Source organism: Filicampus tigris, chromosome 5, assembly GCF_054856515.1.
Source record: "Filicampus tigris isolate MCC_2025a chromosome 5, RoL_Ftig_1.0, whole genome shotgun sequence".
NCBI lineage: Eukaryota > Metazoa > Chordata > Actinopteri > Syngnathiformes > Syngnathidae > Filicampus > Filicampus tigris.
Window position 1 is genome coordinate 6,898,626 of NC_141221.1, and position 19,702 is coordinate 6,918,327.

The 19,702-nt window shown below is 42.5% G+C and overlaps 1 protein-coding gene across 3 annotated transcripts in view; it reads right to left on the reverse strand.

The window, feature by feature from the left end:
• Nucleotides 1-645: 645 nt before the first annotated feature.
• Nucleotides 646-19,702, reverse strand: part of ptch1 (patched 1) — a 62,601-nt gene continuing 43,544 nt past the window's right edge. For 2 of the 3 annotated variants that reach the window (XM_086031091.1, XM_086031092.1), the window contains 8 exons: nucleotides 16,047-16,230; nucleotides 13,674-13,954; nucleotides 10,367-10,504; nucleotides 10,124-10,266; nucleotides 5,367-5,466; nucleotides 4,926-5,273; nucleotides 3,594-4,047; nucleotides 646-3,515 (listed from right to left, as the gene is read on the reverse strand). In XM_086031091.1, the coding sequence (XP_085887217.1) occupies nucleotides 3,595-4,047; nucleotides 4,926-5,273; nucleotides 5,367-5,466; nucleotides 10,124-10,266; nucleotides 10,367-10,504; nucleotides 13,674-13,954; nucleotides 16,047-16,230 (1,647 nt within the window). In that variant the 3' untranslated portion in view covers nucleotides 646-3,515; nucleotide 3,594. Of the gene's footprint in view, nucleotides 3,516-3,593; nucleotides 4,048-4,925; nucleotides 5,274-5,366; nucleotides 5,467-6,203; nucleotides 6,241-10,123; nucleotides 10,267-10,366; nucleotides 10,505-13,673; nucleotides 13,955-16,046; nucleotides 16,231-19,702 lie in introns of those variants that run through there. The other variant, XR_015086850.1, reaches the window with a different exon arrangement.

Genomic DNA, 19,702 nt, shown 5'->3' on the forward strand with positions numbered 1-19,702 from the left:
CCCAACTGCGTGCCTTGATGAAATGTAATATCACATCATCACCCTGTGCTGTGAAATAACTACAGGTGGGCAATGTATCACATTTTCAAAACAATAAGAATGTGAATGTTCGCCTCACAGTTCGGAGGTCGTGGGTTCAATCCCGGCTCCGGCCTCCCTGTGTGGAGTCTGCATGTTCTCCCTGTGCCTGCGTGGGTTTTCTCCGGGTAAGCGGTATCGATAATGGATGGATGGATGGTCCTACAGTATGCCATGTTTTTAGTTAGAAAATGCTTCGCGTTTCTCTGCTCCACATCTCTCTGCCGTCAACGGGCGCCATTGTCCGAAACAGGATGTGACGTAGGGATTTTATTCTTTGTGACTTCAGCTACTACTATTAATAGTAGGGCGCACGCAGAGCTATTTAAGGCTAAGTAACCTCCAAAGTTCTGTGAAATGTTCAATTTTAAAGTGTAATTGTTGCGGGAAACTTGCGGTGTTTAAACAAAGTTGAGGGAACGTGCGATTTTGCGGGACTTTCATGATTTTGCGTTAATAGTTGCCATCGCAGTTAACATTAATTAGAAAAATAAAAATAAACCACCACACAGTCCAAAATTTTGGGGGGAATTCTTTTTTATTATTAAAGTTAAACAAAGACACAAATAAGTTACATTTTTGATTTTATTAGTTAGAATTCTATCAGTGTTTGAACATGAATATTTGGCGAGCTAGTACAATGTTCTACTTGGATGGCCACGCACGCACACACTTACATACATACTCACTCACACATACATGCACACACACACAGCTCTGTAATACTGAAGGGGAGGTGTTAACGTTGTGTGCACCTTTCCCGGGGTATGGTACTGTATATCATTCCATATAAACTCTTTCAAATATACTTCTGTCAAAATAGCCTTGACCGCTACTATGTACACTACAAAAATAAATTTTCATATAAATAAATTATATGGCATACATTTATCTTTGTAACGGAACAACAGCATACATCCAAAATGGCAGTCTGGAACAATCACTTTTTTTTCTCAATTTTACTTGAAAAACAAACAAACAAAACAACAACAACAACCTCTAAGAGCTATGATGAGACCTGTAGTGTAAAAATGTTATATCATCTTTTTCTTGTCCTCCTATTTAACATTAGTAAGCACTTTATACAGATCAAAACAATAAACTGTAATAGTGTTTTTTTTATCTCATAAAAATCCCTGCATTTGTTATCCACTGGCATCACAACAACAATGACAAAAAAAACCCATCTTATATTACAAAAAATATAAATATCGCAATTGACTGTTGAGAACAAACAAACAAAACATATTTCAAATTGAATAAAATAGTTGCCAGCTATGATTTTCTCCTCTACTGCCAATATGACACGGAGAGAAAACAAACAAAAATAATAATAATAACAATAATGAGAGAACAACCTTGTTCATGCAAGCAGCTGATCGGACAGAGGACAGGAAGTAAAAGGAGACATAAACACACACAGACACATAAAAACACACACAGAGGGTGTGGGCTGTACAATTTGGCATTGAAGGATGGGAGTGGGGGTCCAATTAGCATTCTGATGCTAACTCCAGTTAAGTGGTAAGAAAGGGGAAGGAATAGGATACATACACATGATGCTAAGATCACATAGCATTTAGCCATTAGCAGGCTAGCGGGCTAACTAGCTTATTGTTTGGCCTAAAAGGAAAAAGAACCCTAAATGAGGAAAGTTGTTGTTACGAGTTGAAATATAGTTGATGGCCTGGTTGGGCCAGCCTATACAGTATGTGGTGGGAATATTTAGCTTATACGCTAGAACCAAAGGGGGGGGGGGGGGGGGGGTTAGCCCCCCCCCCCCCCCCCCACTGTTTGTTTGGACCCTGTTCCAGAACTTTCTGAGGTGGTTTAAGGAAAAAGAAAAAAAAAATGTTTGCAGACTGTTAAGGTTAAACAAGACATACGCTTCTACAGTATCGGTGGGGAACATACGGCTCATGGGCCATATAAGAGCATTTGATGCGACCCTTTTTTAGTTGTTATCATTAGCTAATTTAGCAGTTTTTTTTGTTAGTCACTCCACAATGTAAGCTAATACAAGAGGTAAACTATTTTGTGTACACACTTTTTTCATTTAGCATGTTATCGAAACAGGTATTGTACATAATTGACAGTAAATACTCGTTTTTAAATAATTCAGTCTGTACTTTTTTTTTAAGTACAGGAATTGAACCAGTACTTCTACTATTACCAGAGTCTTTTTTTAAAAACACAAGTGCCTGTACTTCTACTTGAGTACACTGTGTAGTGTGACTACTTCTGTCACATCTGGCCCTTGGAGGACTTCAATTGTTCCCCACCCTTTTCTACAAGAAAAAACAAAAACACTGGTAAGTGAAGCTGAGTGCACAAACAGGTTCCAATGTAGAGGCAATGACTTGAAAACAATCTAACAAAAAACAGCTTCATTAAAGAAAAAAAAAGTCTTCATATCTGCTTGTCTTAAATAGCACGCATAGCGTGTGGAGTTTAAGCAGTCATTGTTACAAAAACTACCACAGGTTTGTGATAAGAAGTCAGAATTTAACACGCGTACCTTTGTACAACAATCATAATTCACATACACACTCACTGTTTATACATACACACACCTACACGCACAAATTTGAACTAGCGAATAATGCTAACCATGTTTTCCCTCATATTTGAAATGAGCATAAAATAAGCTAGTCGACTGGCTAACACATAAGCGGTGGGGATCGCTGATTCACGATATGGCATTCTGTCAACAAAAGCAATTGTATCACAATATGGTATTTTGTTAACGATACTAATAGTATCACAATACCAATATTATCACAATTAAACTAGGGACGATATATCACAATAGTGGTCTAACTAAAGAAGGGAAATGTCGCTACTACGAAACAATGAATACTAAAACTCAGTCTTATCATTTAGACTAATATTGCTAATATGGAGATGGTATTTTCAAATTAAATAATTTTGTTGATATTTATATGCGTAGCTGATTTTCTTCCAATACATCGATTTTAGCAGAATGTATTGGAATAGCATATCGCTTACTCTGTGATGCCCACCATTAACAGATCATGTCTTTGTACTCCATCCTACATTTGCATAGTTCAAAATGGGTCATCATATTGTGATGGAATCACACACACACACACACACCCCGACACACACACACACAAACACACACGTACACACACCCACTCACACAATGGCAGCCCTAGTCTGTTAACATGAGGACTTGCACAACTTTCTCCCCTTCCTAAAAAAAAAAAAAAAAAAAAAGATAGCTAATTGATTTGATCCTATTTACATATGTATACATCTTTTTAAATATAGATAGAAATATTTTAAGATAAGAGACCACGGGGTTACAGTAAGAATGAGCACCATGAGGAGAAGGCATTAGGACCAAGAGCGAGCCAGGCCGGGCCAGGTTATCTGCTTGTAGTCCATCTTTGGCCGTGACGCACACAAACACACTGCAATACAAGATGTATTATTAAATATTATTTGAGGTGGGTAGGTTTTCTATGATTATAATGTATGAGGTGACAAACCTCAACTGGTCCGCCTGCAACTGTTGCCGCCAGCTGCCTCAAACTCCAGATCCTGGAGCTCCATTGCCTCCACCGTGCTCCCTCTGTTACCTGTGTGGGGGTCCGTGGGCACGTGGGGGTCCTGGAAGGAGGAGTGGGGCTCTTCCTGGCGGTAAGTGTCTGTCGGAGCGTATCCCGGGTAAGAGGAGCCAGGGGGGTGGACGGCGACGGTGACGGAGGCCGATGCCGTCACCGTGGTAATGGGCTGGCCGTAAGTGTTAGGGTGGTGCGGCGGGGCACGCCCCCGGTGGCCCGCGCAGTGTTCCCTGTGGCCGTGGGCGCCGGCCTCAGTTGAGGTTTCGAAAGCGTCTGTGCGCGGGCGGCCTGGGGGTGGGGCCTGACGGTGCTGCTGGCCCTTGGGGTCCCTGGCACGCTGAGGAGCGCTGGGCCCAGGTCCAGCATGACAACCCTGAGACTGTGCAAAAAAAAACAAAGTCAATGTCTTTTACTCATAATAATAATAATAACCATATACTTATATGTAGTTATTTAGGAGGTGCAGACAGGCATTTTATACTTCAATGAATATTGGAGAATTTAACATTAATTTCAAAATATTTTTTTTTTCCATAAAAAAAGTGATGAAAGAAAATATTACATTTTTCCTTCCTGTTCTTTTGAACATTTGTTAGATTTTCTTCCATTGACTCCAACATTCATACAGTATTATTAAAAAAAAATCATAAAATGCCAAGATGTATTTATTGCACATTTTTTAACAAATATTATTTCAACTTTTTTGTTTGTTCATTTCACTAATTTTAGATAATAGAAAGAAAAAATAGAAATACACTTCCTGCTCTCACTTTGATTTAATTAATTATTTTAAAAACATTTAATGATTAAAGAATATTTAATTAATGATTAAAAAAAATGATGCCGGAGAAATATTCTTCTTCACGTGTTATTTTTACAACAACTGTATATTTGTATTTTTAAAATTTATTTCGGATGGTAAAAAATATTAAGCTATATTTACTGTCAGATACAATTTGTTTTCATAGTTATTACTTATTTTACAAAACACTAAATACTAAGATATCTTAACTTCTTCCCCCCCCCAAATTAATTATGTATTTCTATCTATTAATTTCATTATTATTCCATTTAAAAAAGAGATATCAAGAGTTTTTTTTTATTAAAAACAACATTCACATTTTATATTCATAATCAGATCGAAAATGGTTTGTTTTAAAAATATATTTATTTCGATTTATATACTTTTTTAAAACAAAATTCTTAATTATCAGTGAATGGACAAATGGAAACTCATCGCGAGAGACAATGTCTTACCGAGGACGCATTATAGGCTGGGGGATCGGGCTGCCTGGTCGAGTGCCTGTGCCCCGACCCCGCCCTCCTTTCCTCTTCTGTCCTGGCTATTCTGCCACTGCTGGTGGGGAGGTGGCAATGCTGCTGCTGTTCCTGGGCTCCGGCCTGTCCCCTGTGCGAGGGCAGGTTGTCACTCGGCAGTTCCTGGTTGACGCCTGACGCGCTGCTGTTGGAGCTGTACTCAGAGTCCGACGAGTCTGAGGCTGCGCCTGAGGCCGAGGCGGTAGGGCGGGGACGAACAGAGAAGCGGACCACGTGGGATGATGACTCTGGGGTGGGTAACCTGCTGCGACCATCCACTGGAGACACCTTTAAAAAACATTTTCAAATGTATTATTATGTGCCGGTCTGATATACACCGGGCCTGTATTTTTGTTTGTTTAAAGTCTGTTTAATGTTTACCTCAGGATAGGGCCCAAAGTAGGACAGTAAAACGGGAAGGAGGACAAGTCCGTTCAGAACTCCCAGAACTGTCAGAATGGCCAATACTGCAAAGAAATACCTGCAAGCACAAACCACACATAAGTCAAGTTCCAAAAGTACAATAAACCAACAATACTTGGGAAGTGTACAATACATCTTACAAATATAGAGTACAACTGATTTCTCACCAATATATGACTTTTTATAATATACACAAATTAATTCCACCGTGCAGATGCTAATGTGAATAGCATGTAGTTGAAAGCATGTTGCTGCTGTGAATGCTAAGTAGTTTTACTTTATATTCACTTTAGTGAATACAGTATCTTGTCATTGTGCTTGTATGACAGTTGGAAATGTTAAAATCTTACTTAAAACAAAGCATTAAAGGTTAAAAGGATTTTAAGATTCACATTGCATGCAGAGTGTATTTCAGAGACTAGACGTATGGGTGTTTTCTCATTTAAAAAAAAAAAATCTAAAAAAATGAAGAAATTTTTTATGAAGAAAATTGTTGAAAAGTGTCACTAAACGTGCATTCAACTTTGGAGGTTCAACTGTACAACACACTTGGATGCAAACATGTTTGTGCTCATCTGAAACATGCCAATTTTTAAACATATTAATTGAAACAAAGCAGACACCCCCCCCCCAAAAAAATAAGTAACTAAAAAAAATTGCAAACCACAGACATTTAAACACGCCAAAACCACTACCACTCACCACATAGAAACAAACTCAGATTCAATTAACCCCCCCACCCCACATATTGAGGCATGCACTGTGTGTATTTTGTTTGACAAGACAGAAATGTACCTGATGTGGTTTTAAGTCCGACTAAAAGAGGGTTAGTCTTTAAGACGCCACGCAGAGGAAAGAAAGAGGAAGCATAATTAGCCAGTGCAAGTTAATTCAAAAAGTGATGGGCTGTGAGGGGTTGGGGGGGTGACTGGGAATAAGGGCACTCTCTCTTGGGTGTGTGTGTGTGTGGTGTGTAAGCAAAACATGGAGAAAACAAAGCAAGGAGGAATGTGAAAGGAGGAGGCGCGGGGTAAAAGAGGGGCGACGAGGGGGCCTCCCTCTCTTAAGAAAGTGAATGGAGTGAGGGGTATAGAATTTAGAAGCTAGAACAATTTAGTGGAGGAGGAAGGAGAAGCCCCCCCCCCCTTCCCCCCCGGCCTCCTCCACCTACGTGGCCCCCCCTGTCTTTTATTTCGTTGCCTCGTTTTTCTCTCCCTTCTTTCCAAGCTAAGCCCCTGTGAAATTCCCGGACCACTCCACAATCCACAATCCCCTCCGTCTAATTAAATCTCCAATGTATCAGGTAAGAAACGCCCCTTTTACCCTCTCACGCTGCCCTCATTAGTTGGAGGTCTCTATCAGAGGCACACTTGGATTGTAAACCACTTCGCTCATCGACATTACGTAGCCCAAAAACGGCTGTGCCTTGAGATATGATTAAATAAAGTCATGCGTATTTCAAATCCTCTTTCTCCATTGAAATGAATGGAAATGCCAGTAATCCGTTCTAGCGGCCTTCCCAAAAATGGAATGCAGTATACAAGGGTTTTTTCTGACTGACTGAGACGTTTCGTGATCACAGCATCGATTGATGTATTTGGAATCTAGCACGTGGAAAATGAACCACATGCTGCTGCACCATGTGTCGAGACAGACATGCAAAAGCCTGAAATTGCCGTGCCTTTCAAAGAGACCTCAATGAAGCAGGACATTTCTGTGCATGGTGACTCAGCGATGCGGCTTCCCACAATAGGATAATTAGACGCACAAAGGGATCCAAGCCACATGGGATGCGTGTTTTAAGTCCATCCATCCATTTTCTATCATGCTTGTCCTCCTCGCCAAGTCAATCATAGTCAATCATAACCATTCACACCCACATTCACACCTATGGGCAATTTGGAGTCTTCATTTAATCTAACATGCATGTTTTGGAGTATGGGGGGAAGCCAGCTGAAAACCAATGAAAATTCCTCTAAGTAGTAATGGCAAAAAGCACACAAGTAATTTAGGCCCCCCTAAAAGTGTTCAGAATTGCCTAAATTAATCGTTTCAACTGTAAATGTACCACAAACTACGATTAAATAACATTTCAAACTTGGATTACTCTTAAAAAATGTTTTACGGTTATTAGATTTTTTACAAATGCACCCAAAGTGTCTGCGTACAGCCGTAACTTCCACTAACAACACAGGCTAAACTTAACTCCTCACAGTCATACAAAGTTTGTCTCCTAGTTGACTTTCAGTCTAACACATCGACATAGTTCCTTGACATCAATGTACTTCTTTCCTATTAGAGCTTCTATGCCATCTTAGGGATTTTCAGTGAATACACAATAACTGTGGATAGGAGTTTTTCAACAAATACTTGCGTATTGGAGCAAAAAGCTGTGAATCGTTTCCAGAGAAAAAAACGCAATAGGTGGATTAGTGAATGGCGAATCTCGAATAGGTGGGGGACTACTGTAATCCAAACTACAATTATGATTGTGGTCCACACCATGTGGGGTAAAGGCTACATCACATTGAGGACGCACACGCACGTACACACTCGGTCGGGCCCATGTGTGGCCCACATGCCGGGACTGAGTGCCCCCGACGAGCTGTTTGGAGTGAAAACATTCACAGGGCTGACGGGAGAAAGTCAGGGGAAACACTCCCAGCAAGAAAATACGAGCGGAGCCTTGTTGTTACTGCGCTGTCTCGGGGCGCTGCTTTGTTTGCTCACACAACAGCAGAACCGTCCAAATGGAGGCCCAGAAAGCAGAGCACGCCGCTGGAAGTGAGGAGAGACGTGTCCGTGGGGCCTCCCCTGCGTGTGTGTGCGCGTCCCGGCTGGCGGGCACGCCATCGTTGACCCTCATGATTACAAGGTCAGAGAGCAGGTTGGGGGGGGGGGGAGGAGGGCGACGTGGATGTGCGTGCACATGACTGAAGTTTGCGTGCTTGGAGGTCACATGGACCTCAGTGCCGCCTTTTCCTTAAAGGAGCCGGCCGCGCAAATTACACGGCCAGCCCGTGTTGCGGCATCACGCAACCATACGCAAATGTGAAATTACTCTCTGAGCTCACTGGAAACTTCTCATAATGCTCTCTGGCCGCGCCAACGTATAGAACGGTGCCTCATCTTCGGTGTCCCCAGCGCCAGTTAAGCCGCCGCCTTTGCAGATTCTCGGCTTTCAAGAGCGCACAGGCAAAACAAACCGCCAACACAGTGCCCCCACAGTGTGTCGGCTTTAATTTCCACTTCTCCGGGCTTTCCACAGCTGCGCTCTTGAACCCCCGCCCACCCGGTGCCGCCCCTCCACACCCAACGTGCGTTATAAACGTCTCGCGAGGGTTGTGAAAAATATCTGAAAGGGATTTCAAAAGCCAGAGGACTTTCCTGCTCTTCCAACAAACTCCCCGCCATCACCCTTTCGTTTTGCGTGCCCCTGTACTCACTCCATCCTTCCTTCTCGTGACCTTCAACTCTTTATCTGTCCTCTGGGTTCCCTCCGAACATGGCAGGTATGGGAGACACAAAAGCTCCATTAACTCAGAGATGCACAGCGAAATATTTCTGCTGACTGTGACGGTGTGGTGCATGAAGTGAAAGGAGGTGTGTTCCAACATCCCACCATCCGAATGTCTCACCCATCTTTTGGGTGACTCACACACGGCTGACCAGCCAACCATTAAAAAAGATTTTTTAGACCAGTAATGGCACTAAACAGCTTTTTAGACCAGTAGTGGCACTAAACAGCTTGAAGCTAGCACACTTCTTTTTTGAAGAAGTGTTCGCTATCTGCCAAACTGCATTTGGCGCACTCAGGTAGGGAAGAATAGACATCATGGTTAGAAAAAGGGTCATTCTGAAGTAAAATTTCAGTTTCTACACCAAGGGAGAGAGAGCGAGAGAGAGAAAAATATGGACCGGGCGACAGCTTCTAACTTGAAACAAGTCGAGCCAGTCGGATGTCAAGCCAATAGTACTTTCAAGCCAGATTTGAACCCGAGTCTATTGATTTCCATCACCCAAGTGCTTCACCCGTCTTTAGGGTCAATCCCATTTCTGACACCATTAGATACAAAGCTTTGAGAAGTATTACATTTAACCCAGATTTGAACTTCGGTTGAAACAACTTTGCGCTAACCACAAACAGCCATTTTCTCCCCCCCCAAAAGTCCTTCTTTACTGGGCATGCCACAGTTCGTCTCTCATCCCACTTCTGACACCATTTGTCACAGAACTATAACGAGTCATACCCACAATTTAGATTTAAACCAGAGTCTCTTGGGTTGAAAATTGTACACTGACGACACCGATGAACCAGGCTCTTTCATACACTCAATCTTTCACATATTTTCACACCATATTGACTGAATGGCTCCATTTACAGAGCTACATACAGATCAAGGTTGTGAAGTTGTGAAGAGAGAGCTGTCTTAAAAGACAAAGGATTAAAAAAGCACAGTTGAGGACACCCTGGCAATATTAACCAGGTGTTCTTCAGGTATTTGGAAGAAGAAAGAGGATTAGAGGGGGAAAGAGGAGAGAAGGGAGCCCTCATGCGTGACCGGCATCTCGGGTAGATTCCAGGGCGACATGCAGGTTGAGGCATGGCCTCAGCGCACCGCTGACGCCACACACACCCCGATAAAGCGTTGCATGTAGGGGTAATCCTGTCATCTTATAACGTTCCGTATCCATAAGCGTTGACGTGCGCTCACCTGACGATGAAGTCGAACTCGGAGCCTGCGAGCATCAGAACGCCCAACAACGTTGAGAAGGCGCCGTCGAGCACCGGCGCAAACATGTGCTCCAGAGCCAGCGCTGCCCGCTTGTGACGGTCCCCTATGGCTGTCAGGAAGGCCTTCAACACACACAAAAGCACACACATGACCTCTCATTCTTGAGCGCCCGGCTGGCCGGAGCACATAGCTGTGCACGGATTGTCAAATTTACGAGCGTACCAGGGCCACGTGGACAGTGAACTCCACCCCGATGCCCACCGAGGCGATGAGGATGACCACGGGGACGGCGCTCAGCTTGATACCCATCAGCCCCATGAAGCCAAACAGCTCCACTGTCATGAGGGACAGCACCAAAACCTGCAGTGCACAGAAGCCACAGCAGCGTGGTTAATGCAGCATGCGGGCTTGAAAAGATTTGCTGACACAGTCGGTACATGTATGCGGATTTTAGTGATCTGCTTGTGCGATTCAGCTGCAGAGACAGATGGGATGCTCTTGCGGATGTGCTACAGTAGTACCAGCACATGTGTACGAAACGTGTGCGTCCGTATGGAGGCCACGGAGAAGAGAGCGACATGAGCCTGGACTAAATGCCATTATCAGCTGACAGGTGTCTGGTTACATGGGGCCCAAATCCTTTGAAGAAAGTGCACAAAGGGAGGGGACTCTGTGCGTGTGTGTGTAAAACAGTACGCTAGAATAGACTACACACATACATTTCCATGACCAGGATTTAGATGCGTGTGATCACTCAGGATGTTGCTTTTTGTCAAGCGTTCAACTGTGCAGTTTAAAAAAAAAAAAAAAGAAAATCTAAATGTCAATTCAAAGTGTAATGTTGCCTGTTGTGTTCAGAAGGCACCAACATGATGCCCTTTCTATTTTCCCAGAATCCAAATATTAGTTTACAGAAGTAAAGATTGTTCAACAAATAGGAAAACAAAATCTGTCAAAAATATCTTCATCCAAACGCAGTATGATCTAATGATAATCAATATAAAAGCTGTATTGAGAGGAAAATGCTTATGCGCTTGGTTTTTTTTCCTGATTTTTTTCTCTAATTTTGGCTGCATAGTTGTTTCTAATATTAACACTATAAAACTTTGTCCAATAAACAGATTACTGGTAACAGAATTTAAAATATTGATGCCACTAACAAATTTAAGTCACTTCAACATACATTTTTTTCTTTATCTACCCATCCATTATCCAACCACTCATCCTCGCTTCATAGAGAGAATGATTATATATTTTTGCATTTTCAAATATTTAAAGAATATATTTTATAATTACTTGCAAATTCTGATAAATCTTCACATATACAGGTGTCTCAATAAATTTGAAAAATGCAGCGTGAGAAAAAAACATTTCAATTCAGTAAAATATAAGAAGCTCCTATGAGTCACTACTACTCACTGCACACGGGGTGAAATATTGTATGATTTTATTGTTTTATATAATTAAGCAGGATTAGCCCCAAATTCACCATCTGAGCTAAAACAAACGAATACGTAAACAATCTGAAAAATAATTTTGTTATCGATATTAGGTGGGAACTGGCCTTCTGAAAAGTATTTTCCTACTGAATGAATATCTGTACGTATGTTTATAAATCTATTTTGTGTTGTGCAATATTTATTAAGTAAACTAAACCTACACAATCAGTCAGTTTTGTTCGTTTATGAGGAGTCCATAATCAAGTAACAGAGGAGGCTTGAAGGAAGCTTCATTTGGTGATGGTTGAATCTGACGCCTCTCCATAACCTGTCCTTTGATGTCGCTTGTAAAACTGGACGGATGAACATGAGGGCCCTTCCTCCCTTCCCAGTCCAAGGACTCGGGTGGCCAGGGCGGCTGCCTGCCATAAAATACAGCCCACCGCCGGAGAGAAAAAACAGAGCAATGTGTGTGTGTGTCTGTGTCTGTTTGTGTGTGAATTATGTCCTGGTGTGTTTATGCGTTCAGTCGCATGCGTTCGAGTACACACACGCCTGCGTGTGTGCCTGTCTCCGTGGAAACACCGCCACGGACAGGAAAGAGTGGAGGAGTCGGGTGGATGGAAATAAAATCAAACTTTTTTTTTATAGGTTTAAAAGTTGGGAACAGCTTTGCGTCCTTTCCTCGTCTTTTCAGTGTCTGGGAGTGTGTGAGTAGACTAAACAGCACAAGATAAACACTGGTGGCTGGGGCTAAAATAACACTCAGCAGATGCGTCTTCCCTTTCCTGCTCCTCTCTTGGAGATGCCCTCTGGACCACACAGAAAACACCTCCAAGTATAGAGCGGGAGGAAATTTGCCAACTTAACGTTGTTGTCGGCACATTTGAAAAATTCATCATCATTTTTGGTGCTACATTCATGGTGCTTTTCAGTAGTCCTTTTAGAAAACCTTTTCAGCATTAGCTGTTGGCTCACTATGTAGCTTAGCTTACATGCTTACAAAATGTTAACAAACTAGTTACGAAGCATTTCATGAAGCGTTTCTAAAACCTTAATACCGTATCGGACCGTAAGGCGCACTTAAAATCCGTCTATTTTCTCAAAAATCGAAGTTGCGCCTTGTAGTGCGCTGCGCCCTATGTATGGATGGATGTCAGCTTTTCAGTTCGTCGTCTTTGATGCCTTCCTATTACGTTTGCGCTGTCATTCTCATGAGCATCTAATGCTAGTAGGAGTTGTTTTTGTCGTCTGAGCTAAGACTACTTCCTGCTTCTGTGTCTTCATGGGAAATGTAGTCCTACTAGCCCAACATGCTGAGCGTTTCTAGCTGTGTGTTTCCAATGCTCTAAAGTGTCATAATATCATTGTGGTCTGTGGGACCGAGAGGGAAACGTTAAGTTAAATTCCTTCCTATTTACTTTCATATTCATGTATTCATGTTTGCATTCTCATTCCCATCCACGGTCGCCGGTACACGCAAACCTTTTCCGGTGACATATTTCCAACGTTACAATGTAGGACAGGACTGGCGCAAGGTAAACAACATAACCAGCTTGCTGCTGAGACCAAGTAAAAAAATGTTAAGATAATGGTGAGTGTATTGACTTACTGTACTTACAGCTCTTGAAGTGTCAACCATGATAGCATTTAGCATTAGCCAAAGTAATAACACAATCACCAGATTGACTGGTGAAACTTTTTTTTCCATCTGTCAGATGATCCCCTCCTCCGTCCGAAGCAACCCCCGTGTAATTACACGGCGAACAAAAGCAAGCGAGACACGCAGTGCTACCTAATATTGTCAGCTGGTCTGAAGCTAGCATAGTAGCGCCTATCAAATAAACATAAGATACAATTCGAATAAACCATTTCACATTCAATGCTTCATAAAAGTAGTGCGCCTTATGACTTGGTGAGTCTTATGTATGATTTTAATTTTTTTTAAATAGACCCGTTCATTATTAGTATTGGATTAGTGCGCTGCCTCCTATTGATTTGTGGAGAGTAGAAAATTAGCTTACAACATTATCTCTGGGTGCCACCATTATTAATTATTATCCAGCATGCAGCGTGTGTGCCATACTCACAATGATGCCGGCAGTCCACGGGTTGAGCAGGAAGAGAGCGCAGACCAGGAAGGTGCAAGCGAGCACCACACTGATGGAGAGCAGGAGCCAGTGGCGAAGACTGACGTACTGTTCCCAGAAGAGGAAGGGGTAGCCGTTGGGGTAGGAGGGCAGGCCTTGGCGGCTGTAGTTGCCACAGATGGCCCGCACGCTCTCGATGGCCTCCACAAACTGCGGCGTCTCCCGGAGCCCGTTGAGGTAGAAGGGGAACTGTGCGTATTCAATAGGCTCGGCCGCCGGGACTAACGAAAAGAAAAAGCAATAACAGCGTTAGCAAGAGAGTGCAACTGCTGTCGAAATTGTGTGTGAATGCCGAGGAGCTGACTCTGAACTGAAATGCGGTAGAATAAAGTGAAATACAGGGATTTACATTATTGCCTATGAGAAATATTGTTACTAAAACCAAAGCATTTCATAAAATTTGGTTTTAGCCAGACATTTTGGAACGGTTTCACAAAACTGAGGTCCCACTATGGCAAAGTTTTGAAGTTGTAATGGTTTCAAACTTTCGATAAATGTGGAAGGAGGAGGTAAATGTGTTAAGTACATAGCATTTACTGTCTGCGTTTATTTTGTAAATGAAAATGTGGACTACTGACAAATTGGGGAATTCTGAGAATATGGAAAAAAGTTCCGTAGATAACTTGAATGAGCTGAGCAGTTCGAACTTGGAATGGTTTGAGATGGTTGACAAATTTAAATTTCTGAATTTGCAAAAAATGGGCGAATTTATCATGCCATTCGAAATACTGAACGATGTGGGAATTTAGGGAATTTTAAAAATACTTCACGAATTAGCTGAAGATTTTGAAGTTGGAACGCTTTTCAGCATTCATGCAATAGTAGTAATAATATATAGTCGCTAATTTAGGATTATTCTTGGCCAAACCACCAATATGAAGTCGGGGAGCAGCTATTAAATCTGTGTGTGTGTGTGCGCGTGTGTGTGGTGGGGGTGGATGGAACAGTGTGAAACAGAGCTCCATTGAGTCCAAGCCAGCTAGTCTGTGGGCCAGCTGGCCTAATGAGGGCCTATCAGTTCCAGACACACCCGAGTGTCAGAGCTAATGTTGATCGGCTGTAATTGCAATGTCACAATGTCCATTACCACACCCTAATCGAAGTGCTGTGAAACATAATAAAAATATGTGTTGCATAATTTTAGGAATATTAACTGGCTCTCGGGTGTGTGGCTGCAGGTGCCGGACTTCAGTTCATTATAATCTCAGCTATAAAATCATCTCTTTCCCAGAAACTTGCTACTTGTTATCCAATTGTGCTACCCGCCCTCATTATCCAATCGTTGTCCTCCCCCACGTGGAGTACTTTCTGACTTCAAATCACAGGGTGGAAATCAAACAACAACATGAGCGAATTGCAGTGGACGTGCGGGGCATGAACGGGGTGTATTAGCTTTAATAATGTATGCATGCGTAATGACAGGGAGCCCCCGCACGAGCATGCCACAGGCACCATTAATGGCGCCCTGGTGTTCGGTCCGGCAACCTGAGCCCGCGCTACATTAAAGCGCACCCGCCACGGTGGCACAGTAAAGACTACTACCTCACTCAGGGCTTAGAGGCAGACAACCGTAAACCACAAGTGGTAAACACTGCTCACATTCAGAAAATGTGAAGAAAAAAAGGATCATATTGTGTTACAAATAACACACCTTGTGTTGTATTACAGAAGCTTCACCATCCCTGTAATCGTCGTGAGTATTTTTGTGTTATTCATTGCTTAATATATAAACAGGTTTAAATGTGTCTTAGAAGTGTGTTTATTTAAATGTCCTGGGTACTCGCAACGGCGACCGACAGCAGTCACCAATATCAATGTGCGCTATTGTGGCCGTTTTCAGGAACTAAATGGCAGAACGCTTTTCTAAGTGAACTGTATCCATGTCAGTTCTCCTCATATGCCTATTAAGATGTAATTTCTGTAAGTGTATGTATGTGTATAAGGTTTACATTAATGCTTAGAGTGTATCATTATTGTGCTGCTACCAATATTATACGTTTATATTGCTCAGTTTCGCTTGTATGATGATTTTCCCCGTTACGGTACTTCATGCATGTCGTTATTGTCATGTGAAAAACACTTACCTCCACTTTTTTTTTCATTTTCTTATTTTTACATGAATGGTGTTTCCGCGTTACAGACATCGCATTAATGTGAAAATGACAAAAGTTTCCAAAATTGGAGATAAGTGTTTTTCCACAGGACAGCGACGTTATACTTATTTTACACATCAGTGAGACCAGCTGTTCTTTTTCTCAGGGGAAATATGACTATCCTTGTCGTATTTTGTGACCATGAGGCACGTTTACTTACTGCTGAGGCGCGTCTCGGGCATGGAGTCGGTGCGGTCATGGATCCACTCGGGAGGATGCGGGCGAATATTGGCCTGCGACGCAGCATAGGCCACCGGGTCGTTGCTGACCCAGGCCGTCAGGTAGATGTAGAAAGCTCCGGGGTTGATGATCCCGTCGGCGTCCACAAGTCTGTGACGCGTCAGCTGGCAAAACAGATAAAGCAACTGAGTCCTACGTTCTGATCTTTTCACAGACATGAACTTTATAACAATTCTTTGTTGTTTTAAAGGAAATCCTAGCATAACTTGATTCAAATGAAAAAATATTGAAGCAAGAAGACATGCTGAATTGAAAACACTCAATGAGCAATTGTGACCACAGCAATGCATATTTAAGCACATGCATGAGGGCAGAGTACTAGCATAGCGTTCAAAATAAGACTGTAAATATTATTGGTTCATCTCTCTTTCCAACTGATGGATGGGGGTGCGGGACGCCTAACTTGTTTAATTTTTTTTAAATTCCTGTACTGTACAGCTCTTCCCCGAATTATCATGCCGCATTAAAACATGGAAATACCGCACATTGGTCTGCGCCATTTATTTTATCAACTGTAGATGAGGTGAGGCCTTTATTTTTACGCAATGCGTTTTTGGCATAATATTGAACAATGTTACTAATATACAGTATTACAATTTATTTGAAATGACATTGGAATTTAAAACAAAATAAAAAGCACGATTATGGCAAAAGGCAGAGAAACATCTCCCCGAACCACAAACACTGACGCACACAACAATGTGGTGCGAACACATGTTAGTCTAGTACAATTATTCCTGCTCACTGTGCCGGGGCACATTAGTATTATCATCCAATCTCACTTAATTTTTCCCAAAATGTATGTACAACAACTCATGTATTTTTGTGTATCTATCAATGCCAGCGACATGTAGTGACAGACAGAACAATTCAATACTCTTCCACTAGATGGCAGAAGATACAATAAACCTGTGTCTCCTGTTGCCATTCATCCAACAGAACAGTAGCTTTGAGTTCAACTACACAGGCCCAGATTCCAAAAGTGAACTTGTGAGTAAAACATGTTTGTTTGGTGGTGTGCCATGAGATTTTCCAATGGAAAATAGGTGGTTTGGCTCAATAAAGTGAGGAAAACACTGGCCAACTGGAATACTAATTGCAATTAAAGACGTCATCTCAACATTACGCAAGACCGTGACTCTCTGTTTATGTTATCGGGAACGCAGGTGCTGCTGTTTTGCTAAGCAATGGGCTCATCAGCTAACTTTTTAACGTGCGTGTGTCGACTGATGCAATTACGGTTGTTACCGGTGTTTTTCCTGATAGGAAAAAGGAGACACCTATAAGAGAGGCTTTTATTTGCTTTAAGCCAAGTCCATGACTTCTATAAAATACTATTGAGCTTGTTTTTTTTCTTTCTTTCCGATGCTGTTAAACTTTGTCGACAAAGTGAAGGCTCTTGTTCTTGGCCTCCCATGTGGAGGCAAAGGAGTGTAACCTTGCCTTGGGAGTTAGAAGCTTTACTATACATTGCCCTGCCACTCTCCCTTCACTCAGCCGTAAATTCCTCCTTCTAGGGAGGAAGGGAAAGGTCTGGGGGGTGAAGCCATACTAATGGGCTTAGGTAGATTTGGGTTTTTTTTTTGTGAAGTAAAAAAAAAAAAAAAAAATTGCTTGAGTTAGCGTAACAATAAAAAAAATTGGCTGGAGTCCCTGAGCCCGTCTGTGTGTAGTTAACCTGGTTGTTAACACTGAAGGAAATGCCACCCAGCAAATGGAGGAGAGCAATAAAAATAACACGACATCTGTACAAATGTTGCTTGTGCTTGCTTCTCCTGACCCCCTGCGCACAATGCCTGACGCTATGGACAAACCCAGCTCCTGATAGAAGTCACTCCTTAGTCAAAGCGCAACAAACGCACACAGAGCGGCGTGAAAAGGAACCGCGTGCTTCGGCTTTCCTGGTTGAAAGGGGACGCAGTAGTGGTGCGCTTGGGGAGGAGAAAAGGAGGGGGATTCCAAAGGGTCTTGGTGAAGCTGAACAGCAGGAAATGCAACAACTTTCTTGACGTTGTCCAGGGTAGGACATTGGTGCAGGAAGTGATGTAGTATACTGCACATGAATCAGAAGATTCAGCCATTTAATGTATCAGTTTGTACGATACCAAAGAACAATTTAGGGAAATGAGAGTCTCACCAAGAAGTACATGCTTCTTGCTTAGAAGAGACATTTTATTGGAGAAGACTGCTGTAGAAAAATGGAGACTGAGTAAGACCTGTATAATGCTACAGCATTCAGAACTAAAACACAACAAGAGGGTATGCTACCACTAGCATGGAGACAACAGTTGGGACGCTAAAAAACAGCAATTGAGGGAAACGAGGTTCTCCTGTAGTTACGTCACGGTTAAGAGGAGACAATTTTTTGTCTCAGAGGATTCTAAGGACCCCTGCCAAAAGGTGGAGACGGTGGAGCAAGACACAACTTGAGCGTAAGCTAATGCTAGCATGTATGTTCATTTTTGTCCAATGCCAATGAGCAAGCAACAGTGGTTTAAGTCACCCATATGGTATTAACACCCCCCTTTTATCAGCCATTGTCAGAAGTTTGCATCTCTGTGCTGGCAAAGAGAAGGCATGATGTTAATCCCACTTTGTGTTGCTATCCCGACCTCCCGCTGAGAATTTAGCTGGTGTCATTTCCTCTCCAGTTCCGCACTGGATATAAGCTTATTTGAGTGGAGGTATTAACTCAGCAGCATTTCTGACGCTGATCACCAACGATGTTGAAGCCTCTCTGGATAAGACACAAATTGCTTAACAGTACCGGTACGATTACAGGAATGGTCTTAAACTTGCCCAAAACCCCGGATTTAAAAAAAACAAAAAAACATCAGATGCCAATATGTGCCCAAATGTTGAATATCAGCCTGATAATCAACCCTTTTGATAATCTGTCTATCACTACACTGCACTGACACTCACCGAGCAATCTAGTAAAGTGAGTGCAGCTTTTCTTACCTTTTGACTTTGACATGATAGCACACCCATAGAGGACGTGAGTGCTCTGCATCATAGTTCCTCTGCATGATAGCATTTCACACAGCGGCACTTAAAAGTGTCTCTGGACCTTCACCAACTGATCATGTAACATGTGAATGAAGTTGGTATTAATGAAATTAGGCCTACTGTTACAAGTGCAGACATAATTTCACAGTTAACAAAAGATTTACTTGGTATCTTAATATCTCACTTAATGGATGGCGGCACTCCGGAGGACCCAAATATGTACGTACAAGTCAGTGAAAAGTCTATTTTCTCTACGTCCCCTTTAAAACAAGCAATTTCCACCTTTGAACTGGAGAACGCCCGTTAACATGATCTTGTCGATGGGTTCTGGTTGTAGTTTCACGCAACAGCTTCTTTGTGCTCGGCCTTGGAATCCCAGACAAAGTGTTAAGCTGACAGGCTGCATGCTACGGGGAGACATCCCGCTGTCGGAACCCCTCACGCACGTTCATCCATCACACGCTAACGCGCGGCAAGAGTTAATAGGTTTTTCAGAAGGCGGGCAGAGGGTCCCAGCGAGAGCTTTAAATTCCTCAGCTCGGTAAAGTCATCACAAAGCGCGAGACG